Consider the following 27898-nt stretch of genomic DNA (forward strand, 5'->3'; position numbering starts at 1 on the left):
CACAGCTGATTAAGTTGTGCACACACTTGTTATAGCAGCAAAATGCCTAGGCAGTAATGCAACAGCTTTAAGAACTCTAAACAGTTCCAAGAATGAGAATCTCCTGGGGTCACATATCCTTCAAAGGCTAATAGGAACCTATGGATTTTCTTCAGGAAAAATGCATCTTGAGAAGCGCATACACTCTGGAAGCCCCTGGAACGCACTGTGAAGTTGTCTGCCTGCCACCCCCACGTTTCAAGGTGCAAATGGACATTACTCCCACCTGTCATGCCAAGCCATGTATATTTCTCTCTGCTCATTAACTCACTACTCAGTGGAACCTAGAATATTCCATTCGTCTGCCTCACCCTACCTAAGTAACTGCTGTTTAAGACATTTTGTTGTTTCTGAAGTTTTTAAATGTATTTTTTAGAAGTACCATGCTGTCTGTAAGCCTTTGGGACTTTCTATTACCATCACTGGGACCCATCCCCACCGTTGTGAGTGGCAGCGGTTCATTCCTTTAGACTTCTGTACAACATCCCATCATCTGAATACAGGTTTTGGATATGTAGCTGGGAGGGGAACCACCAGGCCTGGAGTACAGGGATGTTCAGTTTTCAAGTTCATTCCGAAAGCAGCTACACTCATTGACACCTTCAAATGACAGCGCCCCACAAACTCTCCAGTACTGGTTTTTCAGGCATCCTGACCTGCTGTTTGAATGGGTGTGAAATATTTCTTTAGTCTTTACAATTCCTTGATTGCTAATGAGACTGAACATTTTCTGCCATATTTCCTATTCTGTGAAAGACCTTTTAATGTATTTTACTTAGTTGTTTCACCAGCTTGCAAAATTCTTCCTATATCCTTCATTTTTTTTTTTTTAGTTTATAATGTATCTTGTCCCTTTTTGTTTTGATAAAGTACTTTAACTGAAACTCTGGACTACCTACAAAGCTGCTCTGATGCCCCTCTCTCCCAATCCCATTTAGAAAGATTAAGCTTGTAGGCCAGTAATGATTTTAACATCGTACCTGGTCTCCCACAGTGCACGGAGACCAGGTACAGGGGACAGATTCTGTCTGCTGTCCCAACTGAACACGGAAGAGCCTGCTGCTCTGAAACTGTCTGCTTTTCCATTCGTATGTTTTCTTAGAGTTAGAGGGTGGTTACAGGTGGGGGAAGAGAGTAGGAAGTTATAGTTAAATATGTAGTCTTCATATTTTGATTCATTTTCATGACAAAAATATTTCCAAAGTTAGACTTTAAGATACTGGATATGTTTATACACCTGTTAACCTCACCCAAACACAAGAGTAACTCGAACATCTCAACATTGTAAAACACTGGCCAAGAAAACACGGAAGATGGACTGAAGCTCCTCATGGAAAAAGGGCCTCACAGCCAGGCACAGGTTAGCCACTCCTGTCAACGTGAGGAGCCCAGCTGAGCAAGCCGCGGGCCCTCTGTGCAGATGTTAGGGCAGCCCCGGTGACAGCCGCCTGCCACACACTCCATGGCCGGCTGTCTTGTCCTGAAGATCCTTCAGGAAATCTGAGGTGTGACACCCCCGTCCTGTAAGAGCACAGGTGAGAGGTCCCACTGGGCACACAGCATTAAGTGGCTGAGCAGAACACGGGCCGCCTACCCCCTTCTCCAGCAGATCAAGGAGCCCCATGGACGACCCTGGGCCCTGTCAGGTCCTGCTGCAGTGGACATTCCAGTGTGAACCTTGTCCCAGAGGCAGTGACCCTGCATGACCTCCATAGCCATCTGGAATTGGAGAAGGGGACTGAGGGGAAAGAACAAAATGTATGAAAAGTACAACTTGTGAAAAGAGCAGATCCTAAGGCTGTTTAAAAACAGGCACCAGAATCTCTGGAGGCTGCGGAGCACACTGTAAAGGAATCCTGTTTCTAGTGAGTCTCAAGCTTGAAGGGCTTTCCGTTGAAGTTAATTAGCTCTTCTTGTTCTAGACTTAATCTCTACCAAGTAATCTCCTTCACTGAGAAAACCAGGCTATTCCTAAAAATTGCAAGTTGAAAGTCCAACACCTCCCTCCTTTACTCAATGCCCCCTCCCGAATTCTTCCTTTTAAGACTTCCCCGAAGGAACAATACCTGAGTCCTGACAGAAAACCCAGGCTTCTGTCTGCCCAGGAAACAATTCCAGGGCAGAGAAGCAATCTGGCCTCTGGCAAATGGATTGGAGTGAAGAACATGCTTAGAAACCTGAGCCACCTATTAATAATGAAGGGGCCTCATTTGTAATTTCATTAAATTTTCTCTGAAGCCAGGTCAATAGTAGAGAGAAATCAAGCATAAACTCTTAAACTCGTCTCTGGACCACTCACATAAGTAGGTGCAAATGTTTATGAAAACGACACTATTTATTTAGGTGCTTCTTTGGGGAAAGACACGCCCTCGTCTCTTAATTTAGTTACTTATGGACGGGAGGGAGATACTAAAATGCTTTCTGTCCTGTTCAGTATTACACCCCAAGGGGATAGGTGCTTGTGGGATGCCACCATTGTGAAGTCCGAGCAGCGAGGGAGGGGAGGCAGAAAGAAAGCTGCACAGGGGTTTCCTTTCAATTGTAATTCCCTCTGAATTCCCGGCAAACCTGGCTGACTGGTGCAAGGGCCTGGACATTCTACAGGCCCTTCAAAGATGGAATCTAAAAGGATCTTCAGAGAGAAGCCTCACAGAGTTGGATTTCAAGCCTCAGGCCACAGGGAGTCTCCCCCTTCAAGAAAATACCAGGAGGTATCAAGTCCTCTCCATGCTCTTGGCTGGGGAGTAGTTGGAGTGAACAGTCACTCATGCACTCCCTCCCCAAGCTTATTTCTCTAGATCAAGCGGCAATCAAGGCTCCCGCCTCAAGGAAGGGAATTCTGCATGGTTCCGGGCCCTCTACCTCTCCCCTGCACCAGCCAGGCGGGTCCCAGACAGCTCGAAGCTCTGCACCTTGCCCACTGTCATAAAACCACCAAACTACACAGGAGTGCCTCCCTGAACATGATCTACTTGCCGCAGAGTAGCACCCAGCACTGTCATGAAGGGTACCTAGAATTTCTTCTAAAAACAAGCAGTTAAAAAAACAAGTATCTGTTGCACAAATCTTTGATTTCTTCCGTATTGGGAAAAAAAGTCCCGTTGTCCAACCAAAAACTATAGCCACACCATTATGTAAGGTTTCTATGTGGTAGGAAAAATGTATTTTTTAGGTAATGACGAGGAAAAAAGTTGGCACCCCATTTTTAATCATCACTAATTCCTTTTAAGATAACCTCACTAGTCCTGAAACTTCAAAAAGATGCTTTTCTCACTTAAATTGCACATGTCTACTAAATTTGGATACCACTTTCCAAACTTAAAATCGCCTTACCTTACCTTTCGCCAAACTTACCTTTCATGAAGGTAAAAATAACTTGAAAATAAAGACAAGCATTAAATATTACGTAAGGTTTTCTTTTATTTAAAAGATCATTCACAAAATACCATATCCATAGATTTACTTTCTGTCATATAGTTGAATGTGTTAAGTGTTTGGAATTCCATTCTTACATTTAAAAGTCAACTGGATTGCCCAGAAGTTTAGATGAATTTGTTTTGTTCTTAATCTTTTCCACATTGAAGATATAAGTAGGTCGTCTGAAAGCATCAGGTTTGATTACAACCACATAATGCATGTCTTTCTTAAGTTAAGTACTGGTGTTACACAAATGGTTCTTATTCCAGAAGCAAAGATGACAGGTGGAAGGAAAGAAGGGAGAGTTCTGTAAATTGCTGAGCCCTCGTGACAAGGACAGAGTAAGAGGAGCCAAGGATGCCAGCTAGTGATGAACTCCTGTCTCAGCACACTGTGCTGCGTGGGCCGGGACACCCCTGGCCCTCCAGTCATGCTGGCGGGGTCTCTTTTCTCTAGGGCTCCAGCTGCTGGCTGCCCCCAAACTGCTCCAAATGAAACAGCTGGGGCCCAGGTGCTAAGGAATTTAAGTTGTCCACACGTGGGCCTTCAAGCTCAAAAGCTACTGCCTAGCCCCCAGCCCTGTGGACATGCTGAACACGGTATGTGGGAACAATAAACTTTGTCTCAAAGATGAGACCCAGCAACTTATGGCCACCTACCAATTATTTTAAGGTTCTTGATAGCGCTGCATAGTAAAATTCTCAATTCATCAAGTGAAACAGTAAAGTGCCAGATTCTAGGCCCATTTTCATTATAAAATTAAGGGATGGTGGGAAGCACAGTATCTTATTGTTATATAGGAAACAGATAAATGCAAGGGAGAGACGCAGAACACACAGATAACGGGGATTTGGAAAAAGCAGTGTCTACACTATACAGTTAGCCCAGCACAGCTTTATCGCCACCACCCTTACCCCCAACCTTCAGTCCCCCAAAGCACCTGTGCCCAGCAGAGAGGAAACCAGCAGCAGGCAGTTTGCTATATCCAGCAGCCAGAGGAGCCTCTGGCGCAGCTGGTGAAGGAGGGAACCAGTTTGGACAGTGCTGAAAAGCAGTAATAAATGTGTGGACACGGTAGTACATTCAACTGATCTCCCATGTAAACTCCCTACCGACATTTCACATCACCCTTTAGGTTTCACTGTTTGAAATTTGAGCCAAATATATTCTGCTCTAATAATCCATTCGGAGAGGGGGCAATAGAGACAGGACTACCTATTAAATAGGGATGGAAGGAATTTGAAAACAAGGTGCCTCAAAATCTGTATGTTGATCAAGGCTGAATAAAAATAAGATATATCCACTTTGTGACCTTTTTTGGGGGGAGGGGGAGGAGCCACAGAAATACAGAACTCAACATGCAGGTCAGAAGCACTGAGAAAATCAAAGGAAGTGACTGGAGTCTGGCCAGTGTGTTTAAAGAAAGAAGAGAAAGCAAAGCAGAAAAATGAAGCAGCACCTATACCCAGAGACCTCCCACACAGTGGCTGCCTTTGTCCCTCTAGAGAAACTCATGTGCTGGAAGGAAACAAGGAGCAAGAAGGAAAAATGACACAAGGAAAATGGGGGAAGGAGTGGCAGGAAAAAAAAAATGCACGAAACAGGCACTAGATACAGCAAAGCCAAGAATGTACTAAAAACCACTTGTTAACTGCTGACATGCACTCACAAGCTCTGTTTCCTTTGTAAGAAAGGAGGACAAAGGTCAGGCGCAGGAATGGTAACTGCAGGACTGCCAGTCCAGGGGGCTAGCCAGGCTGGGGTCTCGCTCTAACTGCCCCTACACCCCATTCCCTCCCAACCGCAAGCTCATTCTTGCTCCTTGTGAACAACTTCCTCTCTGGGCCGGGCTCCCCCGAAGATAGCGGAGTTGGGATTGGCTACTTGATTGAGGGGCGTTGCAACTGTTCGAGGTTTAAGCTGGAGCCGTGGTCTCTGTGCTCTTTCCTCTGGGGGGGAAAAACAAGGTTTTTAAAGAATGGTTCTTATTCCCCGCTGGGCCAAAGAGCAGACTGATGCTGATCCCTACAGCCCAGCCCAATTTCTAAAAATTAACAGCCTTGACAAACTACTCCACCCCTAGATACACCAATGAAGGTAAACTTACTATTTAAGACTAAGGGTGGTGTCCATGGCCTAAGAAGGTATTATGAAAAGGTACCCTCCATCTACAAGTTGTCGCCATACCTTCTGTGGGTTCTCTGAAATCCATGTTGGACCCTCGAAGGGGAGGGCCATCTCTGAAACGGCTCCCCATTGGAGGGCCCGTTCGCCGGTCCCCTGGACGACTCCCTCCCCTGCCTCCTAAGAAGTCGTCCCTGAAACCTGAAGAAAAAAGATGACACTGAATTACTTTTTAAACTGTCTCAAAGTGGATATTATCTTGAGTAGACTGTTTCTGACTTCAAAACGTTAGGTTCTTTAATTTGTCCAGCGTCTGAAGTTCTTCCAAAATACAGTACATTGAAAATGAGTCCAAATGTGATTCTGCTTGGTAATTTCAATGCTAACAGACTTTTTAAATAAAAAAGAATCTTAGGAGAGAAAAATAAAATAAGCCGCTTAAATTCTTAGCTTGCAGTTAAAGTGGGAAACAACGTGAGGCTATATTCTAATATGGTTTAAAACAAAATGAAAGTCCTCAAAGCACATTTTATTGTTTTCTATTATAAATCTATAGTTATTAAGAAGATAAACCTGAAACTTAGAAGTTACAATTCAGAATGCAAAATCACAAGAAAAAACTACATACAAAGACAAAATAAAAATACAAAGTCACCTCTGGGTGACACTCCCCATTTCCCCTGTTCTGCTGCGTTTCAGCGTGGATCACTCTAAAAGCAAAGCACCTGTGTGGTAAACAAAGCAGTTATCTGAGTTAGGCCCACTCCCTAAGGGGGTGTGCTGAAGAGAGCGGAGCACTCACACCCAACCTTATCTCACCTCCTCTGGCTGCAGTGGGGTTTTCTCCATTCGTTTCTGTATCTGCTAAAACAATTACCAACAGAAGTAAAATGCATCTCCATTTATAAGTGTTAAGAGTAAGTTATGCCCTGGCTGGTGTAGTTCAGTGGACTGAGAGCTGGCCTGTGAACCAAAAGGGTGCTGGTTCAATTCCCAGTCAGGGTACAAGCCTGGGTTATATATAGGCCAGGTCCACAGTAGGGGGCATGTGAGAGGCAACCAACCCATGTTTCTCTGTATATCGATGTCTTTTTTATGCTTTCTCCCTCCTTTCCTCTCTCTCTAAAAATTAAGCCACAATTGTCATCAGTGTGTAGAATAGAGTATTTTCTCAATGAACTTTGGGCAGCTTAGGCTTCTTCAGTTTTGTATTTAAGTGAAAGTCCTTCTGTTACGGGGTTTAAGCTAAGTAACTTTTTAATAGTACAGCCTACTAAAACTAAAGTTAACTTCCAGTAAAAATAAAGGAAATAACATTGTAATTAAACAAATGTGCTTGACCTCTTTGTTCATGCTCCCAAAGCTGACTCTTTTTCTCACTCTAAGAATGGCGCCAATGCTCAAGGTTTTGTAGGAATGTATCTTTAAGAGACCTGAGCCTGAGGCATATTCTTCTAGAGAGAGGAGACCCCCATTATCCGAAGATTTCAGTTTTGCAAATTTTACCTATCAACACTTTTGGTGCTTTTTCTGCCACCCGGACATGCACAGAGCAGTTAAAGATTGGGTCGCCTGACGCACAGGTTCTCAGCTGAAGCAATACTCTGCCTTGTTTCAGTTCATAATGTAAACAGACCCTTTCATGATCTGATTAGTGCTAGGGTTTTTTTTTTGCTCTTGTATTTATTTTGTTGGTGATTTCTGTTTAAAATAGCCCCCAAACAGTACTGAAGAACTTGTAGTATTCTGTAAGCACAAGAAAGCTGTGATGTGTCTTAGGGAGAAAGTATACGTTTGATAAGCTTCATTCAGGGCAGAGTTACAATGCTGTTGGCTGTGTGTTCATTAATGAATCAACAATGCATAGTAAATGAGATGTCTTTAAACAGAAACACATATAGTTTGTGTTGACCAGTTGGTTGACAAAATGCAGTGATCAGAGGCTGGAAGGATCCTGCCCCAGGGGCAGTGGATCAGCACTTGTTGGTTTGGTGCTCTCGGTGACTCTCCAGAACCTAACTACCGCACAGACAGAGAACCCACCCTATCTGTGATGGTGGTGCTTTTCCTGTTCTTTAAGGGTGGCAAGGTTTTTGGAAATATATCAAGTTATTTAAAAACCCAGTTCAGAAGCTGAGTTGAATAATACCAATTTTAACAAAAGAAGTGACAAAAACAAACAAAAGAAATACAAATGAACAAACAACAACAACAAAAAAAAACAATTCTAAAAGGATTTAGACCAAACAGGAACACTGCTTTGGGGGAAGACACACTGGGACGCATACAGTCAAATGTAAGATTCTTCAGCCTTTGAACTTGACCTTCCCCAAACCAATCTAAACCGTAATGTGTACCTTTCCACTGAGTATGAAAATTACTTTCTCTTAATGAGGTTTAAGTAATTTTTGCTGCCAGTTCAGCAAAAATCCATCAGCTCACACCCACACTGACAAGGCAGGTAAACACAACTGTTACTGTGTCCACATGACGAGACAAGTATAGAAGAAAAACCACGTACATTATCACTGACAGCTTCGTTTCAAAATATGATAAGAGCAGTGGGAAGATTATGAGAGAAAAGCAAGGCTAATATTAACAAAGATCTTTTAATCAATTTGATGAGATTTCTAGGATGTACATTATTCATAAGAATATTCTGAGTTTTCTTTACAAAGTTTAGTTTAACACACTGGCTATTTCTAGTGGCGGAACTTTTAAATTTTTACTTGCTCTTTAGTAAAGCTTGATATATCTTTTACAAGTATGTACCATTAAGAAATAGCATCATTTTTTAAAGAGTAAAAGAGATCCATTTTCATAAATAACATATAAACATAGGCATTACTCTACCATGTGGGCACTTCACCAAAACACTGTAATTCACAGTGAACCTGGTGGGTGGCAAGGTCGTTTCTCTGGCTGTGTTCACTGTATGTCTCTGCTTCAGAGTAAAAGCACAAGCTAAGTCAATAGCAGAAAGGCATTAGTTACTTAACTTCCACAGTTCCAGAGCTATGAGCTCACTGTGCTATTCCCAAACTACCAGGAAACGCACAACTGACAGGTCAAAGGCCACCGCTTATCAAGCCACTGACTGCTGTACCTGGACTGGCTTTGAGAAGACATCTGCTGCGTGTTTCAATCAGAGATTAGCTTATACATAAAATTACAGGTTTACTGGATTATACTGTACTTTTATGAATAAGCTCATTTCTGACTGGCTATAAAACTTTTAAAAATTAAATTACTCAACAGATATAAACTGTCATCTGTTTAGCTAAAGCAGTACTGGAAATAAATTTTAAAACTTTTTAAGACTCACGAGACATTCTGCACCAGTTTCTCCAATACTTACCCGTTACTTTATACTGAATTTGGTTTTGATGGGGGCAAGGTGATAGGGTGGGTGTGCTGATGTTCTCATATGTTGGAGAATATGGAAATAACCAAGTTCACAGGAAAGAAAACCCTTTAAAAAATTTCCTTTCTGTTTGTTATAATTGACAGGTTTATTATACATATGAATTACTTAAAAAAAAAGTAATTAAGAGAAGAAACGTTTAAGAGATCTTTCAAAGCAGAGGGCACATTGGCCTCTGGAATTGAGCCAAGGAAGCCCCTACTTGCCGGCCTCGGTCGGTGAGAAAAGGACAGGCAGAGCGTGTCACACCTATCACGAAGGGATGAGCCCCTCACCTCTCAGGAAGAAACAGGTCACCAGACTCTTACCGTCTCAGAGGGAGCCACCAGAAACCACAGTCACAAGGCTTTTTCTACATTTCTAGAACCTCCATACTATTTCTAGAAGTAAGTGTATTTCTATGTGTGCCGTACACATGAGAGCCGCCAAGGAGCTTCCTTGGGCCAGACCCTGAGAAAAAACTGCTGCACGCCTGGGTACATTTTGGGAAAGTTTCATTTATCAAAGAAACTAAAGAAGTAGCCCAGCCAGGCCGGCTACTCACAGGAAAGGCACAATAGTGCCAAGGCCATTGAAAAAGGTTAAGTGGTGATACTTTAAATACTGATACCGGAATTGAAGTCATCCCGGGACTCCCATCCACCTCTAGATTCTCGAGAGCCACCCATTCCTGAGGATACACAAAAAAGAGTGAAGTTGAGGTTGGATCATTACCTTGCTGCACAAACATGGAAAAATTCACTGGGACGATGTACAACTCGTGATGGGAAGTTCAACAGAATTAGATTTTTTGTTGCCAACAGGAAAAATAAAAACAACCCCAGGCTTGCAGAAGCATCATCCATTCTAAGATTTTATTTTATAAAAAGCTCACAAAAACCTATCGCACCTATAAGACAGAGTTCTACCAGTAACCTTCCAGAGTTGCAACCAGTAAGTTTTATGTTCAGTTTTAGAAGAACCAATCACCTCTGTCATCTGGTCCACCTTTCCTGAATCCAAAGCCACCTTTATCTTGTTTTCTGCCTTCTGCAATGTCCACACGAAGTGACCGATCACCCAACAGCTAATAGTAAGGGGAAAAGAGTGTCAGTATTTGCAAGAAAAAAGCCCAACTACTAACATGACAGAGAAAACGTGAACATACTTACTGCACCATCGTATGTCAAAGCTTCCTTAAGGGAATCCACCTCGTCAAATTCTACATAGCAGAATCCTGTAAGAGAAAATGAACTCCATTTCCTCAAGAAATTATGGGTCAAAAATACAGTGGGTTCCCTATTCACACAACTTGCTCACATTGGAACTACAACTTTTGCTGCATCTAGATGACTGAAGACTAGTAGATTCTGAAAGAACAGATTTTGCTTTTTAGTAAGTAGAACCTGATTGGTATTCCTCCCTGTTATATTTTACCAGAAAGTGCTAACCAAACAGGCACTAAAATAGCAGCTGTGTTTTTATAAAACTTTCTTCTCATGTGTTTTAACCGTAATATTAAAACCTTTCTTGGATCACTGTAGAGTTGTTGGTTCTGGTTTCTGAATGACTTTAATATAATCTAATTGGGGTTTTAGGACAGATCTCAAAGTCAGTAACAACACTCTCTGAAGGAGAGGCTGAAGGTGCCTATCACTACGCAGGTAGTTGGTATAAAATCTGAGTAAGCATTTCCCTTTATGGGCAACACTCTCGTCCACATGCTCCCAGAGTCTACATCTGGTTTAAGAACTCTCCTTGCCCTAATATATTCACACTGCACCATGTATTCCCCGCGCCTGCCAGAGTATTCTCATCCTACGTGAAGATTATACTTTACTTTCAAAGCCCATTTGACTGCAAGTGCTTTGAAGGCCTGGGTCCAAACTTTTCCTGTTCACCACCTGCTCAGTTAAGTACTTACACGAAGAATGCACTGCTTGGCTGGAGAATGTCCCTGGGTCTCCCCACCCCCACTTCATTCCCTATGTGGATTTAATGTTGAGAGGAATCGAGAAAACCACTTTGAAGTTCAAAGAGGCAACAACAGCCCAGCCACACACCTGACACCCTAGAGCTGCTGAAACCGAAGATGATCCTCTAGGAAACGAAGTCTAAAACCCGCTGTTGCTACTCACTCAGCAGCCCGAAGGTTGGCTTCATCCACCCATTTTGACTGTGTGAATTCCTAATGTTTGTTAGCAAGCAAACTGGGTGGGACTTACACAAGTTTAGTCAATACATGTTTTAATTGTTTGATCACTTGGTAACAAGGCTTCAGGTTCTGAAGTCGAAAAGCTTTCAAAAAGACAAAAAATGCCACTACACACAGGACCACTCAGATGAACAACACCGTTTACCCTGCACCACGCACTTCACTGCTGGGCATGCTTCCCCTCAGGCAGCCCTGAAAGCTAGATGATGATGTCATTCGGTTCTTCATTCTTACTCCTTCTCTGCTCAATTGCCCTGAAGACACTAATCTATAGACACTATCTGAATTTTGAGCCAACCCTCTCCCAAACACATACCGCATTTTTTGGACTATAAGACACACTTCCCTCCAAATTTGGGAGGAAAGTGGGGGTGTGTCTTATAGCCCGGAAGTAGCATGCCTGGCTTGCTGGGGGGTGGTGGTGGTGGTGGTGGTGGTGGTGGAGCGGGTGTCACGGTTATTAAATATTTTACCACATTTTTTGTTTCAAAAATTTTTTTCCTACTCTAAAACCTAGGTGTGTCTTATAGTCCTAAAAATACGGTACTCAAGTCACAAATGTATAGTGATAACTTATTAGTTTATCTTTTGGATTTTATTATAAATAACTGAACCATAGGAAAACTACCAAGAAGAAAAGCACGAATTGGCTAAGGTGAAATATACCTGCAAAGTCCTCCGATTTGAATGCTCACATCTATTCACTGCTCTCCACCTTAGCTCCTTCACTGTCACACAGGACTGCTATGTAAGTCAGGCAGATGGTAGGTTTACTTGGGTATGTGCCATATACTTCCAGATGATGTGTAAAACATCTTCCCCCAAGTAGAACTGAGGGCCTTCGAGTTAAAGTGCTGTGTTTATTTCAGATGTAATACTTGAACCCTAAGCAAACATTTAGAACACTTTCATAATTAAAGCCCTCTAGTTCACTAACACATTCTGGTTTAGACCTTCCCCTTTACAATAATGTACAATAGGAATGTCCCCCAAACTCACCTTTGAATTTGTCTGTGTCTTTGTCTCGGACTAGCCGTACACTCCTTATGCTGAGATCCTTAAAGATAGCATCTATGTCGCCCTGAACTGTATTAAAAGGTAGATTTCCTACGTATGCTGTGTAGGGGGGCTCTGTGGGCAGCTCCTTCTGGCTTCGGGAACCATGGCCACCAGCATTGCCGCGGGACCTAGGAAATTAAAGACAGAATTCAAGTCTGCCCACGTGTTCCAGCCCCAGATCAGGGACAATAAAAAAGCCTCCCAGCTAGCTATACCACCCAGGTGAAACACTCCTCCTTGATGTAACATATCTTTACCTGGAAATTATGAGTATCCCAAACATCATTTTATGAAAAAGGTACCTGTTTTTTTAGTGACAGAAATGTCCACAGAATCAGACTCTATGTGAACATATATTTCTCTGAAAAATCAAATCCAAATTTAACACATGCTCCTAATGAGAAGTTCTCTCATATTCACACAGAATCAGCATCTGCAAAGTGTTTACTTCCTAAAACCTAAGCAAATGCCTTCCCTCACACTCAATAATACTAATGCATGCATAAACGGACTGTTCAGAGTCACCGTGCTGAACTCAAGAGGAATTACTGAAGCTGCAAAAGTTTAGTGCATTAACAATATAATTGTTTCTTGCTATTATCTGGTTATGGATAATAACACTAGAAATTTTAGATTTCATTTAGCAAGTACTGTGTATGTATATACTACTCTCCATTCCCCATGCAATACTTCACTGGGCTCTCAAATACGCATATGTGGTGCGTATTACTTATCCATTTAAACTTCAATGTCGTTTCCTCAGATTTAACAAGAGTGGTGTACTTGTTCTTGGTCACAGAGCTAAAAAGTGGCAAAGGCAGGACCTTGATTATACTTCATCACTGCTAATTTACAGAGATTACCAGCTCTGCCCCTTACTCGCCGTGACCTAATAAGCTCCCTTTCTGTAAGCATTTATTAATTTGTGAAATTGGATTAATATTAAGACCTGGAATTATTAAGAAATAATGTAAGGTGCTTCAACAAACACTGCCTAACAGACAATATGTATGTACAGAGTAACAAGTAGTATTATCACTGCCACCTACAACCTGAGGTTAAAAATGTTTTACAGATAGATAATTAAGTGGGACCATCCGTCCAAGCCCACAGAACGTACAACACCAAGAGCGAACCAGAACACAACTGGACTTTGGGTGATAATGACGTTCTCAATGCAGAAGTTACTGACTGTAGCGAACGTACTACTACTCTGCAAGCAGGGGAGGCTGTGCCCGTGCAAGGACAGGGCGTATACGGGCACTATGCCATTTCTGTTCAGTTTGGCCGTCAATTTAAAAGTGCTCTAAAAAGTCCTACTTAAATGAATGAATGAACAAACAGGAAGGGGAGATATTCTGTACATCAATAAGAATGTCAGCTAATAAATGTTGAAGGAATCATCACTACTCTGCAGTATGTGGTTAGCAGTAATCGATTTAGGCCAAGGCCCATCAACAGATGCCAAAACCACTGATAAACTGTCTTTCTGGGTACAAGATACTCACATGGTCTTAAATTATCACCCCGTAGATTATTAATCTCGGGGGGGGGGGGAGGAGTTCTTTCTCAAATGGAAAAACCTGGCAGTTACCACCATAATCAGGTAATTGAACTTGGTACCACTAATAATGGAACAAGCTTACACTGTATTATATGTCTTCTATATTGGTTCAGATTCTTCAAATACGTCAGTCAGGAAAGACAAAAAAGGCAGAGACTAATAATGAAATATGAAAACCAATGCTATGGAGCTGGCTGGTACGGCATAGTCCACTGAACGTCAGCCTATGAACCAAAAGGTCAGAGGTTTGATTCCCAGTCAGGGCACATGCCTGGGATGGGGGCCAGGTCCCCAGTAGGGGGGGTCATGTAAGAGGCACTGATCCATGTTTCTGTCCCTCTCTTCCCTCTTAAGTAAATAAAAATCTTTATTAAAAAAAGATAAAAGTACCCCCAATGGTACGTGTGATGTTTGGATCCTGAAATAAACTAATTTAAAAGAAAAAGCAGGTGGAAAAATTTGAATATGGCATATATAGATTTTTGTATCAATGTTAAATTTCTTACAAGTGACAACTGGTATTGCAGTCAGTAGAATGTCCTGTTCTCAAGAGACTTTATGTAATCAGGGGTGAAGTGTCAAGACAGCCAACGTTTACTGTATTTTCTTTCAAAAAGATTTTACTTATTTATTTTTAGAGAGAGAGGAAGGGAAGGAGAGAGGGAGAGAAACATCAACATGTGGTTGCCTCTCACATGACCAACACTGGGGACCTGGCCCACAACCCAGGAATGTGCCCTGACTGGGAATTGAACCGGCAACCCTTTGGTTTGGAGGCCTATGCTCAATCCACTGAGCTACACAAGTCAGGGCCATTTACTGTGTTTTCAAAGAGTTCAGCATGAAAGATATATAAGCGCCTGCGCGCGCGCATGTGTGTACGTACACACACACACACACACACACACACACGTGTATATACACACATAAGCACACATAGATATAACAAATGTGAAATTTGTTAAAAATCTGTCAGAGTCCATTGTTATTCCTTCAACTTTACTGTAAATTTGAAAAATTTTCAAAATGTTTGCAGAACACAGAAAAAAAAAAGAAAAAGGGAGGTATTGTTTCTTTTAAAAGAAATATTTAAAATAAAAGAATCTTATCACAATAAAGATCTGCTCAAAGTCATCCTTTTTGCAGGGGAAATATGAGTATTAGTCTTAGATAATGCTCTAATCAACTGAGCTGCCTGGCCAGGGCCAAATATCATTCTTTAAGACAACATTTTTCTGAAGCAGAAGAACCAAGCCACAGTGTAATTCTTAGAGGGTAAAAAATTTAAGTTTAATGACTCAGAATTCTGTTACTTCCCAATAGGAAGTATTAAGTATTATTCTGCATTCTGTTGTAAGAACACCAGAAAAACAGGTTTATAAATGAATTATATCCCACTTCCCCCCATCTAAAGCTTAACAAATGTGACTTATTTCTGCATTTGTAACATTACTGATAGTACACAACACACCTATTACTATCTCAATAACCACAAAATCTAAATTATTTTTGGTAAGATACTCTTTGAAACTAGATACTGAATATATAACCATATGGAAAAAATGTCAAAATGGAGAATGAATAATAATAAACACTTTAAATTAATTCATGCAACATCCATTAAATATCTTGAGGGAAAACAGCCCCTGGCCTCCAAGCCCCTCACAATCGAGTAGCACCTATAAAACACAAATAACTGTGCACATACATGCATACGTTTGTGCACATGTGTACATATATATATAGTAAATTCTCATTTATTACTGATAGATTCTGTGACTTTAAGCAAAACAACACATAAGAAAACCAATTTTACCACAGGCTAATGAATATAAACCAAGAGTTAAGTTCTTATAGCATCATGTCGTTAAGAAACTGTGTTGAAATGAAATGAAGTCGTTTGAGGACCTGTTGTACAATACATGCAAAAAAGCAAAAATCCACAATGTTTTTAAAAAATTTAAGGTAAAGGGGAAGATAGATGACAAATTCCGTGTGTGTGATTGGTGCATCAGGAAAATGGAAATAGGAAGGCTTGCTAAAGGGTATATTAAATGCATATATGAGAACTTATGGAGGGTGTTCCATGTAGAACTGAAGAAGTAAGGTCACATGACCTTTGAGTACAGGGAACCAGGAGAGCTTTCATAAGGGCTGCTGCCGCCTAGGTGAGTGGTAGGAAGATGATGGGGGCACTAATAAGAATGTAACTGGCTAAAAATCCACCTTTGGGAAGATAGAAGAATCCCATTTCAGGAAAGCAGTATTTTAAGAGCTAGAAATGTGGAAACAGGCAAACTAATCCAAATCCAACAATTTGCTCATTTCACTCTAGTATCACAAAACCATCAGTGGCTTAACACTCTAGACCAATGATTTTCAACTGGTGTGCCTCAAGAATTTTTAAAACATGCAATACCTGACTACTCAGGGGCACTAACCTTTTACTTAGGTTGTCCACAACAACAAAAAAGACAACCGTCCACAAAACAACAGCCATCCAGTGTGAATGAATCAAAATTATACCTATTTTTGCCCTGAACAGTGTGGCTCAGTAGATTGGGCGTCATTCTGCAAAGAAAAGGTTGCTGGTTCAATTCCTAGCCTGGGCTATGGATTCAGTTCCAGGCTGGGCTGTGTACAAGATGCAACCAATAGATGTTTCTCTTTCACCTTGATGTTTCTCTCCCCCTTCGCTTCTCTCTAAATAATAAATATTTTAGTCCTGGCTGGTGTGGCTCAGTGGACCGAGTGCCAGTCTGTGAACAAAGGGTCACTGGTTTGATTCCCAGTCAAGGCACGTGACTGGTGGGCAGTCCAGGTCCCCAGTTGGGGTAATGAAAGAGACAACCAATTGATGTGTATCTCTTAGACACCTGTTTCCCTCCTTCCCTGTCTCTCTAAAAAGAAATAAATAAAATCTTTAAAAAATAGTTTAAAAACATCTATTTTTGTGAGATCAGCAAAAAAAATCTATTTTTTTGGTGCACTGCAGAATTTCAGTAATTAGTTTATGTGTGTCATGAGATAAAAAGGCTGAAAATTGCTGCTCTAACCACTTTCAAGAATCACTGAAGCAGGTCTAAATAATACCCTATCTGATGCAGTCAGTTTTACAGGATTTAGCATTTTTAAGCTTTTCACTGAGCAGTGCACTGAAGATACTGCAGGGTGCCCCAAGTGGAGCCATCTAGGTAGATTTCAATTTATCCACTCTAACATTTATGAAGCATCTAGTGTGCCAGCAACTGAGTGACAAATCCCGAAGAGTGCACATACACATAATGAAATACACATTCTGTTATCAACCAAACAACAACAACAAAAATCCAGTGTCAGAAAATTCTTTGAGCAAATATAAGTTTAGAGGGGGCCACTAACTAAACCAATAAGCTGTATTACTACATGAAAGCACTTCCTAAAACAAGTTGACAACACAGAAAAGAGTCACTTGAGACCATAGTTTGTTCAGGCCATCTTCCAAATCACTGCTGTACCTCAAGTTTCCTTGCCTATTTTAAATCTTTATTTTTAAAAGTTTAAAATTGACCATAAATACACTTCATAAATACCGATCACTTTATAAAAGTTTGATGAAACGTCTGCGTGTTACAGGAAGACTAACCCGCTGGAGGTTACACTGCGCCTGCAGCAGCAGGGGGACTACACTGCCAGCAGTAGGTACGTGTAAACCAGAAAACAGACGACACAAATGGCAGGCCCAGGCAGACTCTCCTCCCCATTCAGAACAGACACCTGAAGGTCTGTGCAGCAAAGTCTCCGGCCACACCATTGAACCACTGAGCAATGGTCCTTCCTGCTCATTATCCCTTCTTAGTGTCCCTTGGGGGACAGTCCATTGCTTTTTAAAACAACATGAGACTCTCCTGACCAGTGGGGCTCAGTTGCCTGGGCACTGTCTGGCAACCCAAAAGGCTGCAGGTTCAAGTCCCAGTCAGGGCCCATACCAGGGCTGTGGGTTCCTTTCCTAGTTGGGGTGTGTGCAAGAGGCAACAGATTGATGTTTCTCTCTCACATCTATGATTCTCTTCCTCTCTTTTTCCCTCCTTCCCACCCTCTGGAATCAGTAAAAGAAAAAAAAACAAACAAACACACACTTAAATCCAAACAAAACATGTGCCCTGGCTGGTGTGGCTCAGTGGATTGAGTGCCAGCCTCTGAAATGAAAGGTTGCTGGTTTGCTACCCAGTCAGGGCACAAGCCTGGGTAGCAGGCCAGGTTCCCAGTTGAGGATATGTGAGAAGCAGCTGATCCTGATGTTTCTCTCACACATCAGAAACTGATGTTTCTCTCCTTTCCTCCCTCCCTTCCCCATTTTTAAAAATAAATAAAATCTTAAAAAATAAAATACATGTGATAGTTAAAGTAATAAATTGCACCCTCAGAATTACAAAATCCAACTTTCAACTCCAAGTATGGCCAAAACACTTCACAGACAAATCACTTCTCTTCACTCCCATCAACTAAGTATCTGCATGTCCATGAAGTATAGAGTGTAGTATAACAAACCTAAACCTCAGTTTCTGCCCTCAAGGAGCTTAGAATTCAACCAAGGGGCGTGTCCAGGCATCTGGGAAGAGGAAATTCCACCCTGAGCGAAGGACTGCAGAGGAGTCAGGAGTCAGCAACGAGAGATGTCACTGCAGAGGGCACTTGGACTCTGCTTTCCAGAGAGTAGACAGGGAGAGCACTGAACTATTAACAAGATGGCAACGTGTGAGTAAGCAAAGATATGTAGGACTGAAAGGAGGCTAAAGGGTGACCCCAAGAAAAAATATAAAGATTAGAAATTACTAGGGCTGGGCCCTGGCTGGCGTGGCTCCTTTGGTTGGGTATCATTCCACAGAGCGCCAGTTGATTCCCAGTCAGGGCACATGCCTGGGTTTCGAGTTCAGTCCCCCATCTGGGTGAGTGTGAGAAGCAATCAGTCGATGTTTCTCTCCCTTCCCCTCTCTCCAAAAACAACTAAATCTTAAAAAAGATTATGGCTGGGATTAGATTCAGCAAACAGATAAATGAGAAAATTAAGTGCTTAAGACTTACTTCCAAAGCATTTATAAAAGTTAATTAAAAATGAAGGAGATATGCTAACTTCTGGGAAAAAATTTATAAAGATTTCTAGGTGAAGTAAAAACTATACACAATTTAAGCACTGTTGCTGCCAAGCTTAAAACTTCAAGACCAATGCTAAGGAACCAAGAAGTATTAGCCCCTCTTTGGTATTTGGACCATTTTTACCTCTAGGTGATGACTGAGATAATTTCATTAGAGATGAACAATCCTGCTCTTTCATGTGCCACCCCAAAACACTTAATAGTACATATCATTTAGCATGCAGAGCTCACAAGAAGTCACAAGACTGTCGTTAGAGGAGTAAAATACAAGCAAGCAAAAATTTAGAACCCAGTCAGCATGCTTACAAGAAAAAAAAAAAAAAAAAAGAATGGTCAAAATGTGTAACCTAGTTCCTAGACAATAATAATGAAAAAAAAGGTTAAGCTCTCAAAAGCCAAGCCCTCATTTCATTTATACCACCTATTATTATCTTACATTAATTACATATACTAGTTATAATCACTGAACCAATGTTGATGCGTTAACTGAAGTTCAGTTTATTCAGATTCCCTTGGTTTTTACCATGTCCTTTTTTCTGTTCCAAGATCTCATCAAAGACGCCACATAGATTTTAGTTGTAGCGTTTTAAAAAACTGGCTCAATGCAACTTGGATTAAGGTGCTTTACTTCCAAGCAGATCTTCCTCTGAGTACATTCATTTTCCAAGGCCCTCGATCAGCACTCGATATTAAATCCCTTCATCTTGACAACCGTCATTTAGTATAGAATGTGCATGGAACCCTCTGGAAGTTTCTGGTAAGCACTGGGGGCAGGGCAATATCTATGGTGAATTCTTCGATGTACCCTATTTCAAGGAGCTCTTTTCTGCTGTGAATGAGATTCTAATAATTTAATCACATCTATAAGATGAAAAAGCCTTGCAGGAAAATGCAAAGTAAATCTAAGGCAGGAAAATTCAGTCTTGTACACTGCTTTATCTCCAGAACTTTGTATTATCTCTTATTTACCAGAGGTGGAAGCAATGAAGTCACAGGCCTAGCAACTACATTAGCATTGCAAATGACTTCTCTCACTAATATGGGTATTCTTATTCAGGGAAAAAAAAAATCTGAATATACCAGAGGGTTCCACTTACTTATTTTTTTTAATTTAAAAATTTTCCTATGTTTTATCTATTTATCTGTACAGCAAGGGAGGGGAGGGAGAAAGAGAGGAAGAGAACCAGTGATTGGTTGCCTCTCTCAAGCCCCCCAACCAGGGACCCAGCCTGCAACACAGGCATGTACCCTGACTGGGAATTGAAAGTGACCTTTTGGTTCACAAGCTAGCACTCAATCCACTGAGCCACACCAGCCAGGGCAGGATTCCATGTATTTAGATAAGATCCACAATTAGGTACACTTAAGTGTTTTTCAAAAAACTTTTTTGGCTGTGACCAACACCAATAAATACACTTTACATCATGACTTAATAATGCATACATATATACATGCCTGCAAATTAACTATACAAATAAAAGCTTGCCCAATAGCACTAACTCAGTATGTGAGTTTTACTGAGTTAGTGTATATTTGTATTTCATCTTTAAAAATGCTGGTCAGAAGCCCTGGCTGGCGTAGCTCAGTGGATTGAGCGCGGGCTGCGAACCAAAGAATCGCAGGTTCGATTCCCAGTCAGGGCACATGCCTGGGTTGCAGGCCACAGCCCCCAGCAACCACACATTGATGTTTCTCTCTCCCTCTCTCTTTCTCCCTCCCTTCCCTCTCTAAAATAAAAATAAATAAAATCTTAAAAAAAAAAATGCTGGTCAGGACCCAATAAATTAATTCCATCATCTATCAGTAGGACACAACAGGCAGTCTGTAAGCCTTGTTTTACATGAACAGTGAACACCAGGGGGCTTTTGGTTTAAATACTCTTTTAGGGAATTTTTCTTACTAGGCAAAAAGCATTTATTATGATACATTAAAGTTTTGGATTCCCACACATTAATGAAAGCAAATAAATGAGTAATCAATTTACTTCATATGGGTTACTCAATCCAAAAGTCCCAGATTTTCCAAAGGAAATAAAATCTTAAATCTCAGATCTATTTACTGGTCCTCAGAGAATACTGCCACAAAAAAAACACTTGTGTTAAAGCTATGGTGTAAACTATTTCTATGGATTAATTCTAAACTTTATAGGCCAAGAGTTCTTTTTCCCCTAAATTAGAATGTGTATTATTTGACTTGACATTCTACAAACCAGCTGCAATTAATTTTAAATGAAACTTCAGTTTTTCATTCAATGTTTTATTTCATATGATCAACAAATAAATTACAACGCTACAATTCATATTTAAAAATTTTCAATTATTTAGATAACTACAAAATGCTATAGAAAGACTACCATTTAAAATCTAGAGTTCAAGGCAGTCAATGAGAGCTTTTTTCCTTTTTTAATTTTTTATTTATTGATTTGAGGAGAGGGAACTGGAGAGTGAGAAAGAGACATCAATCTGTTGTTCCACTTACTCATTACTTGACTTTTGTACATGCACCGACTGGGGACTGAACCTGCAACCTTAGCTTATCACAGAGACTTTTCTTCATGTAACATTTGAAAAACCCAAAATCTAAGTTACTTGCATTAAAAATTATTAAAATGAATACTTAACACTAATAATTATGTATGCCAATACCAAATTTATTTTAATTTATACTTACTTCACACATAATTACAAGAATTCAATGTATTAAAAGTACCTGGAAAAAAGCTATACATACTCCCTTTTTACAAACTAATAGCTAAGAAAACTAGAGGAACCTATCAATTAAGATATTTGGGAGGCAGAAAAATCAAATGCAATGTACAAATTCTGTCTGGTCCTGACCCAAAAAGATCAGCTGCACATCAAAATATATGAGCTAAGCCCTGATCAGTGTGGCTCGGTTGGCTGGGTATCGTCCTTCAGACAAAGGGTTGCTGGTTTGGTCCCCAGATGAGGCGTATATGAGATGCATGTTTCTCTCCCTCTCTTCCTGCCTCTCTAATAAATAAGTAAAATCTTTTAAAAACATAAGCTATCAGAGAAATCTAAATATTTACTGGCCTACTGTATTAAGTTTTCATATGTGATATTGTAGTCATTTTTAGAGGTTATTTGTTTAATTTAATTAATTTACTTATTCATTTATTTTAGAAGAGGAAGGGAAGGAGAAAGAGAGGAAGAGAAACATCCACAAGAGAAACAGCGTTCTGACCAGGGGCCGAACCTGCAACCCAGGCACATGCCCACACCTGGAACTGAACTGGTGACCTTTTGCTTTGCGGGATGACGGCCAACCAACTGAGTCACAGTGGTTAGAACACCAAATTGAATTATTACTCATAGTTCACTTGTAGTATTTAAAGGAGAGAGAGAAAGAGAGAAAAAAAAGCCAGGTTCAATAAAGAATATCCTTAATAAAGCAGTAAAAATTATTAATTTTATTAAATTGTGACACATTTTTTGTATCTAATGTATGGAATGGGGATAAAGCACTTCTGCTGCTTACAGAAGTACCATGGTTACCTCCAGGAAAAGCCCTCATGTAAATGAGTTACAAGCTGAACTAGCTATTCTTTTTATGAAACTACATTTTTGCCTGAGAACCGACAAACTGGTCATTCAGATTTGGATATTTGGCAGACACTTTCTTGAAGCCAGCATGGTCTTGGCCAGGTGCCTCAGTTGGTTAGAGCATCTTCCCCATATGCCAGGGTTGCCGATTCACCCCCTGCTCAGGGCACATATAAAGAGCAACCAATGAAAACACATAAGTGGGTGGGACCAGAGATCGAATACCGCCCCCCAAATAAAATAAACAAATACAGCAAGCCTGTCACTTCAAGGAAAACAACATAACAGTACTTGTGGCTGATGATAAAATGCAGGCTTTCAAGCCTCCCCCAACCCCGAAAAAGATTTTTAGAAAAGTTATATTCATCAATGTTAGCTTGACAGACTTCTAAATACCCGAAATTTTTTCAGATGAAATTGATGGTGAGAGTAATAAACATGATTTTTTGATACTGTGTAATAAAATGTGTCAACATTTGGAAGACCTATATAACTCAGCCTATTAATATCTCCCAAATGACCATTGTGTATCATGTCATTCAAAATATTAAGACAGACTGAAGGATTTTAATGTAACAGTATGAAAAGTCTACTGATAATAAAGTTTCAGATTATCAACTAACCTTTATGTAAACTACCACTTGTTGAGTTTTGGTATAATACAACAGCAAATAAGAATAGCAAATATCCACAATTACCTGAAAAGGCTATTAAAATACTCCCTTTTCCAACTACTTATCTGTGCAAGCCTGGAGTGTATGGTATGTACCTTTGTTCATACACCTATGTCAACCAAAACCTATCTCAGAAGCAGGTATGAGAAACCAGCTGTTTTCTATTAAGCCAGATACTCAAATGACTCCAAAAATGCAAATGACTAATCACAGAAGAATGTGTGCAGAACAAGAGAGACCAGAACATCTCCACCTACTCTATACTGGAGTAAAATGCTTAACTGGAGGTGTCATATTTTCAATGGAGTATCAATATGTTGGAATACATCCAAAGGACCCATCAAAAAGCAGCTCAGAAACTGTGGCATGGGGAAAACTTGAAAGAACCCAGGACACTCAATTTTAAAAGCCGACTTGAATGAAAAGGTCAAGAGGCAGGCAGGCTCTCCAGCACAACTCTCCCCTCAGTTTCTCAGGGGAAGCTGAAAACTGGAAAATGGAATCTGATTTTGGACTGACCACTCCCTACAAACATTCTGCTTTGGATGTTCTAAAGTTCTGGAAAGGCTAAAATTATGCCAAGTCTTCCCAGAATACTGTTAATTTCTAATAGAAATATGAATTTAAAAAATATGCTAAAACACTTTCAAGAGATCCCAGAGGCATTTACATTAAACATTTCAACCATAAATTCTGTAACAAACCAAGCAGGACCTCGTAGTGCAACAGTAGCACATCTGACTCCAAATTCTGTAACCAGTAACTCCGAAGAACCAATTACTTTGTACTCATTTTATAATACTTATGAACAGGCTTCTCTTACTTGGATTTAAAAATAGAGCCAGTTAAGCAAAAACTTTCCCCCCTCTACTAACCACAAAGGAAATATCTTAAGAATTAAAAAATAATAAACCAATAGCCACCAATAACTAAGCATTTTTATGTACTAGATACTATGCTGTGCACTTTAGAGATATCTCATTTAATATTCCCAACAGCCCTATAGAGAAGTTTCTATCTCACATGTGGGGGAAATGAGGCTCAGAGAGGTGAAGGACCTTGTTCCAGATCACACAGCTAATACATGGCTGAATTGACACTCATGCTCTGGTCTGCCTGATTCTGAAGTAGGGCTTTTGCCTGAACTGTTTCCCAGACACTTCTTGATAAAACCAAGTATTTGTAATTGTAACACTTTCCATAGGGGTGATTTGGAATCAAGCACTGGGAGACTGGGGAGTGAAGAGATGGATAACAATAAACACAAACAACTTGCCATTTGAAAGGTAAACAGAATTTTAAAATAAGCTTTTCAATACTTTTACAGATCCTGGTGTCAGTGAAAATAGCTACTGTTATTATACACTGCTTTCCTTCCAGTGTTGTTAAATTATGCTTAAAAATTTAGATAGAGATGCCCAGCTTAGCTCCTACAAGACTCAGAAGTTTAGAATTCTAACACCCTTAATTGGAAACTGATAAAGAATATTTTAAGTTTGGCAGCTTAATCAATTTTTAGCAGATATCATTCCAGCAACCTCAATTCTTCTTTTTTAACCCCCACCCTAGGACATTTTTTCTCACTGCTTTTGAGAAATGGGAGCGGTGGAAACAGAGAACATTGCCTTCTTTTACCTGTCCTGCCTGGGGACTGAACCTACAACCTGAATATGTGTCCTGACCTGGAATTGAGCCCGCAACCCCGTCATCCAGTGGTCTACTGGACGACGACACTCCAACCAACTGAGCCCCGCTGGCCAGGGCAGCAACCTCAATTCTCACTAACTCCAAGTTCCAACCCAATTTTCAGGATTGATGGTTTTAGGTTAAACACTCAAAAGGTTTTACTGCAGCCAAGAATATAAAATCAGTATTACTCTCCACTTTATCGACAATGGCAAATGAAAAACTGGAAACTTCGAACTATTTAGCAAATGTGGTAACAAAATACATTCAAGTTCTAGTATAACCAACTCTTGATAATTTGGAATTTTGCTTTGTTTTCCCTTTTGAGCAACAGTGTGGTCTCCGGTTCTCTCCTTGGCCCTGGGGGACATGACTCTATAGGCTGGGAAATTAAGCAAGGCAGAATTGCTTCCCTACAACTGCACTGGCTATTACATATGGCTATAAAATAAACTTATGGGGAATGTGTAATTATAAAAACCAAGTTTTTAGATTATAACTGTACATTTCAAAGTTGAATTCTTCTTACCTGTGACCCAGGTGGTTTAGAGTTGAGGCATCTTATCTAGCTAAGGTGTTTTAGGCTAGAGGGAAGGAGCCTTACAAAAGTACCAAACAAAGCAACATTAAGACTGGCTTTCTATAGGTGGTATAATCTTCTATAATGCTTAAGCATTGTATCTGAACATAAGCAAATAACACCAAGACATTTTGGTGTGAATATACTTCAAATAACAATTAAAATGATCACAAACAAGTATCCAGTCAACTATTCTGCCACCTTGCTAAATTCCAGAGATCATAATAACATAAAATAACTGACTCGTGGGAAAAGGAAAGCTTTGGCACAGACCCCAACACTACAAGTCTGGTCTGCTGCGAAGTTTCAGGACCCACTCCAGACACTATCTGAATGAACACAGAAATTCACCAATAGGTTTTTAAGAATCTGAGCGGTATTTCCTATTTACTTTTACATGAATAAGAAGTCAAATGGAAAATTTCAAGGTCAGATGTAGATGTGTAACAGTAAAGGGACTTTTTATTAGAAAGCTTATAAAGTGCTATAGTGTTATAGAGTGCTAGCTACTGTTCTCTCCTAAGTTTTTGGAGCACATCTGAGCAAATGGCTAACATTTTCATTTGTCTTTTGATATTTGAAATAGTGTCTTAAGAGAATTTTACTTTTGACCACTTTAAGTCACTCCAACTGTCAAAACTGACATCCACTGAAAGTCAAACTTGAACACCTCAAGTCACCAGAAAAGCTGGCAAATCTGTGAAAAGGTAAAATAATAATAAAAAAAAAAATCCCCAGGCTCAGTATAATGACTTATAGCAGTCCCAAGCCAACTAAAAATCCTTGGATCTACCTTACATTGAACCACTCTGTTGGTTCACTGGGTACTTCTAAATGAAGAGAGAAAAAACCCTAGTTATTAAACTTCAAGTGCAAATCTGATCTCTAGAAACCTACCCCAGAGGCAACGTTATTTCACATGTCATCCAACATCTATTTCTTTTTTATTAGCAAATAAAATATTCTTTGAAATAACAGGTGGATCCACTTCCATGTTATAGTGTAATGAATGATGTTGGGTCCACTCCCAAACCCAAACAAGCCTCTGAGCCATTCCCAAACCAAGGCATTAAAAGATCATTCTTCATCAAACAAAGATACTTTTGGGATCGAAACCCAGGAGACAGGACACCTCAGTAGGTACTATTGTGGTGTTATCCTGGGAAAGTAATCTTTTTGTAAAAGCACACAAAGGCCAAGTGTGTCCTTGACAAATAGCAAGATGTTTATAGCCTATCTTCTAAATTCTGTATGAGGTAACTTGTGAAAAAATAATCCAGTGTAAGTTCTTGGAATTAAACACCATAAGCTTTTTATTCACCAGTCAAAGATTTTTCCTTTAAACAGGGCACCTCAATTATATATAGTCTGTATATGGCCGGAATCAGAACGAGAAACTAAGAGAAAATTTCCTGCCAGCAAGCTCGTAGCACCTTGTCAAAAGGCACTCTACCCCAAGACAGAATAAAAAGCCCTCTGATGTATTTGTTTTGGTTGGTCTCCCCACTTCCGACGTAAACCGGACCATTCCCGGGCTCCAGTCACCAAATCCCTGCCTCACACGTAAGGGGAAGTGGATCGTCCCTCTCCCGGCCTCCCGACCTTACCCAGTCGGCTGGCCTCCCGGCGAAAACGGTCAGGGCTCCTGCTGCGCAAGCAAACAGGAGGGTCGAAGCGGGGATCGGGCCCCAACCCAAACGGGGCAGGCCGTGGCCCCGACCCCAGGCTGCAACAGAGACCCATGCTGGCTCTGCCACACTGGGGGATGGGGTTGGAAGCGGGAGCTCGTCTTTCCGGGCGTTCAGTGCTGCTATCGCCTGGCTTTGAGGCTGAGAAAGGGGGAAGACGAAACGTCGTCTTCGGCAGAACCAGTTATCCGCCCTGCGAGCAAGACCCCAGCAACCTAACTGCCCCCTCCCCGAGCGCGCCATTTCCAGGCCCCAACCCTCCAGGCGCCTATTTCAGGCCTCTGCCGACCCAGCCCAGACCCTACCTCTCGCCGCCCTGAGTTCAGAACAGGGAGGCTGCCACCCTGGGGTCTCGGAATCCGCCCGTCCCCGGCGCCCGGCTAAAGTCCGTGCACAGCCGCCTCACCCTCTGCCGCCGCCGAAGCTGCTGTAGGCCCGATCGTCGTAGGTATCGAAGTCCGCCATTTGCCGTCTCCGCTCCGAGAGGAACCAGGGTGAGCGAGGAAGGACCCCGCAATATAACTCCCCCCTCCTCGCTGCCGGGGCTGTCCGCAGCAACGCCTGATCGCAAATTGCATGCACGCACGCGCGCGCGCGCGCACGTACGCCGCGCCGCGCCGCGCCCTGCCTGGGCCGACGGGCTGCTTTGGGCCCGGCGAGCTCTGCGGCCCACGTGGTGCCGCGGCGTGTTTGCTCCGCGCCTGGCCTCGCGCCCCCGCCCATTGTGTGCTAGCTCGGCGGCTTCCCC

At 41.2% G+C, this 27898-nt stretch overlaps 1 protein-coding gene across 2 annotated transcripts; it reads right to left on the bottom strand.

Annotated features, from left to right (window-relative positions):
• Window positions 1-3439: 3439 nt before the first annotated feature.
• EIF4H (eukaryotic translation initiation factor 4H) lies at window positions 3440-27712 on the bottom strand. 2 transcript variants are annotated; one of them, XM_045819467.1, is made up of 7 exons: window positions 27557-27712; window positions 12198-12385; window positions 10156-10220; window positions 9974-10070; window positions 9615-9674; window positions 5644-5781; window positions 3440-5405 (listed from the first exon to the last, which is right to left on the bottom strand). In XM_045819467.1, exons 1-7 carry the CDS (start codon window positions 27613-27615, stop codon window positions 5266-5268), a joined length of 747 nt encoding a protein of 248 aa, XP_045675423.1. In that variant the 5' UTR covers window positions 27616-27712; the 3' UTR covers window positions 3440-5265. The 2 variants fall into 2 exon arrangements, with proteins under 2 accessions (XP_045675423.1, XP_045675424.1); XM_045819468.1 differs by lacking the exon at window positions 9615-9674.
• Between the last annotated feature and the right edge of the window lie 186 nt (window positions 27713-27898).

The sequence above is a fragment of the Phyllostomus hastatus genome, unplaced genomic scaffold (assembly GCF_019186645.2).
Source record: "Phyllostomus hastatus isolate PE091 unplaced genomic scaffold, TTU_PhHast_1.1 phas_scaffold_385, whole genome shotgun sequence".
Taxonomy (NCBI): Eukaryota; Metazoa; Chordata; class Mammalia; order Chiroptera; family Phyllostomidae; genus Phyllostomus; species Phyllostomus hastatus.

What these genes read in the sequence shown, in the direction of transcription:
- EIF4H (XM_045819467.1), bottom strand. Translation starts at nt 27,615, where the DNA reads ATGGCGGACTTCGATACCTACGACGATCGGGCCTACAGCAGCTTCGGC. An exon ending in AGCTTCGGCGGCGGCAGAGG is followed by an intron (nt 12,386 to 27,556) that starts GTGAGGCGGCTG and finishes TTAATTTCCTAG; the next exon opens with GTCCCGCGGCAATGCTGGTG. An exon ending in CTTTGACATACGATGGTGCA is followed by an intron (nt 10,071 to 10,155) that starts GTAAGTATGTTC and finishes CCTTACTATTAG; the next exon opens with CTGTTGGGTGATCGGTCACT.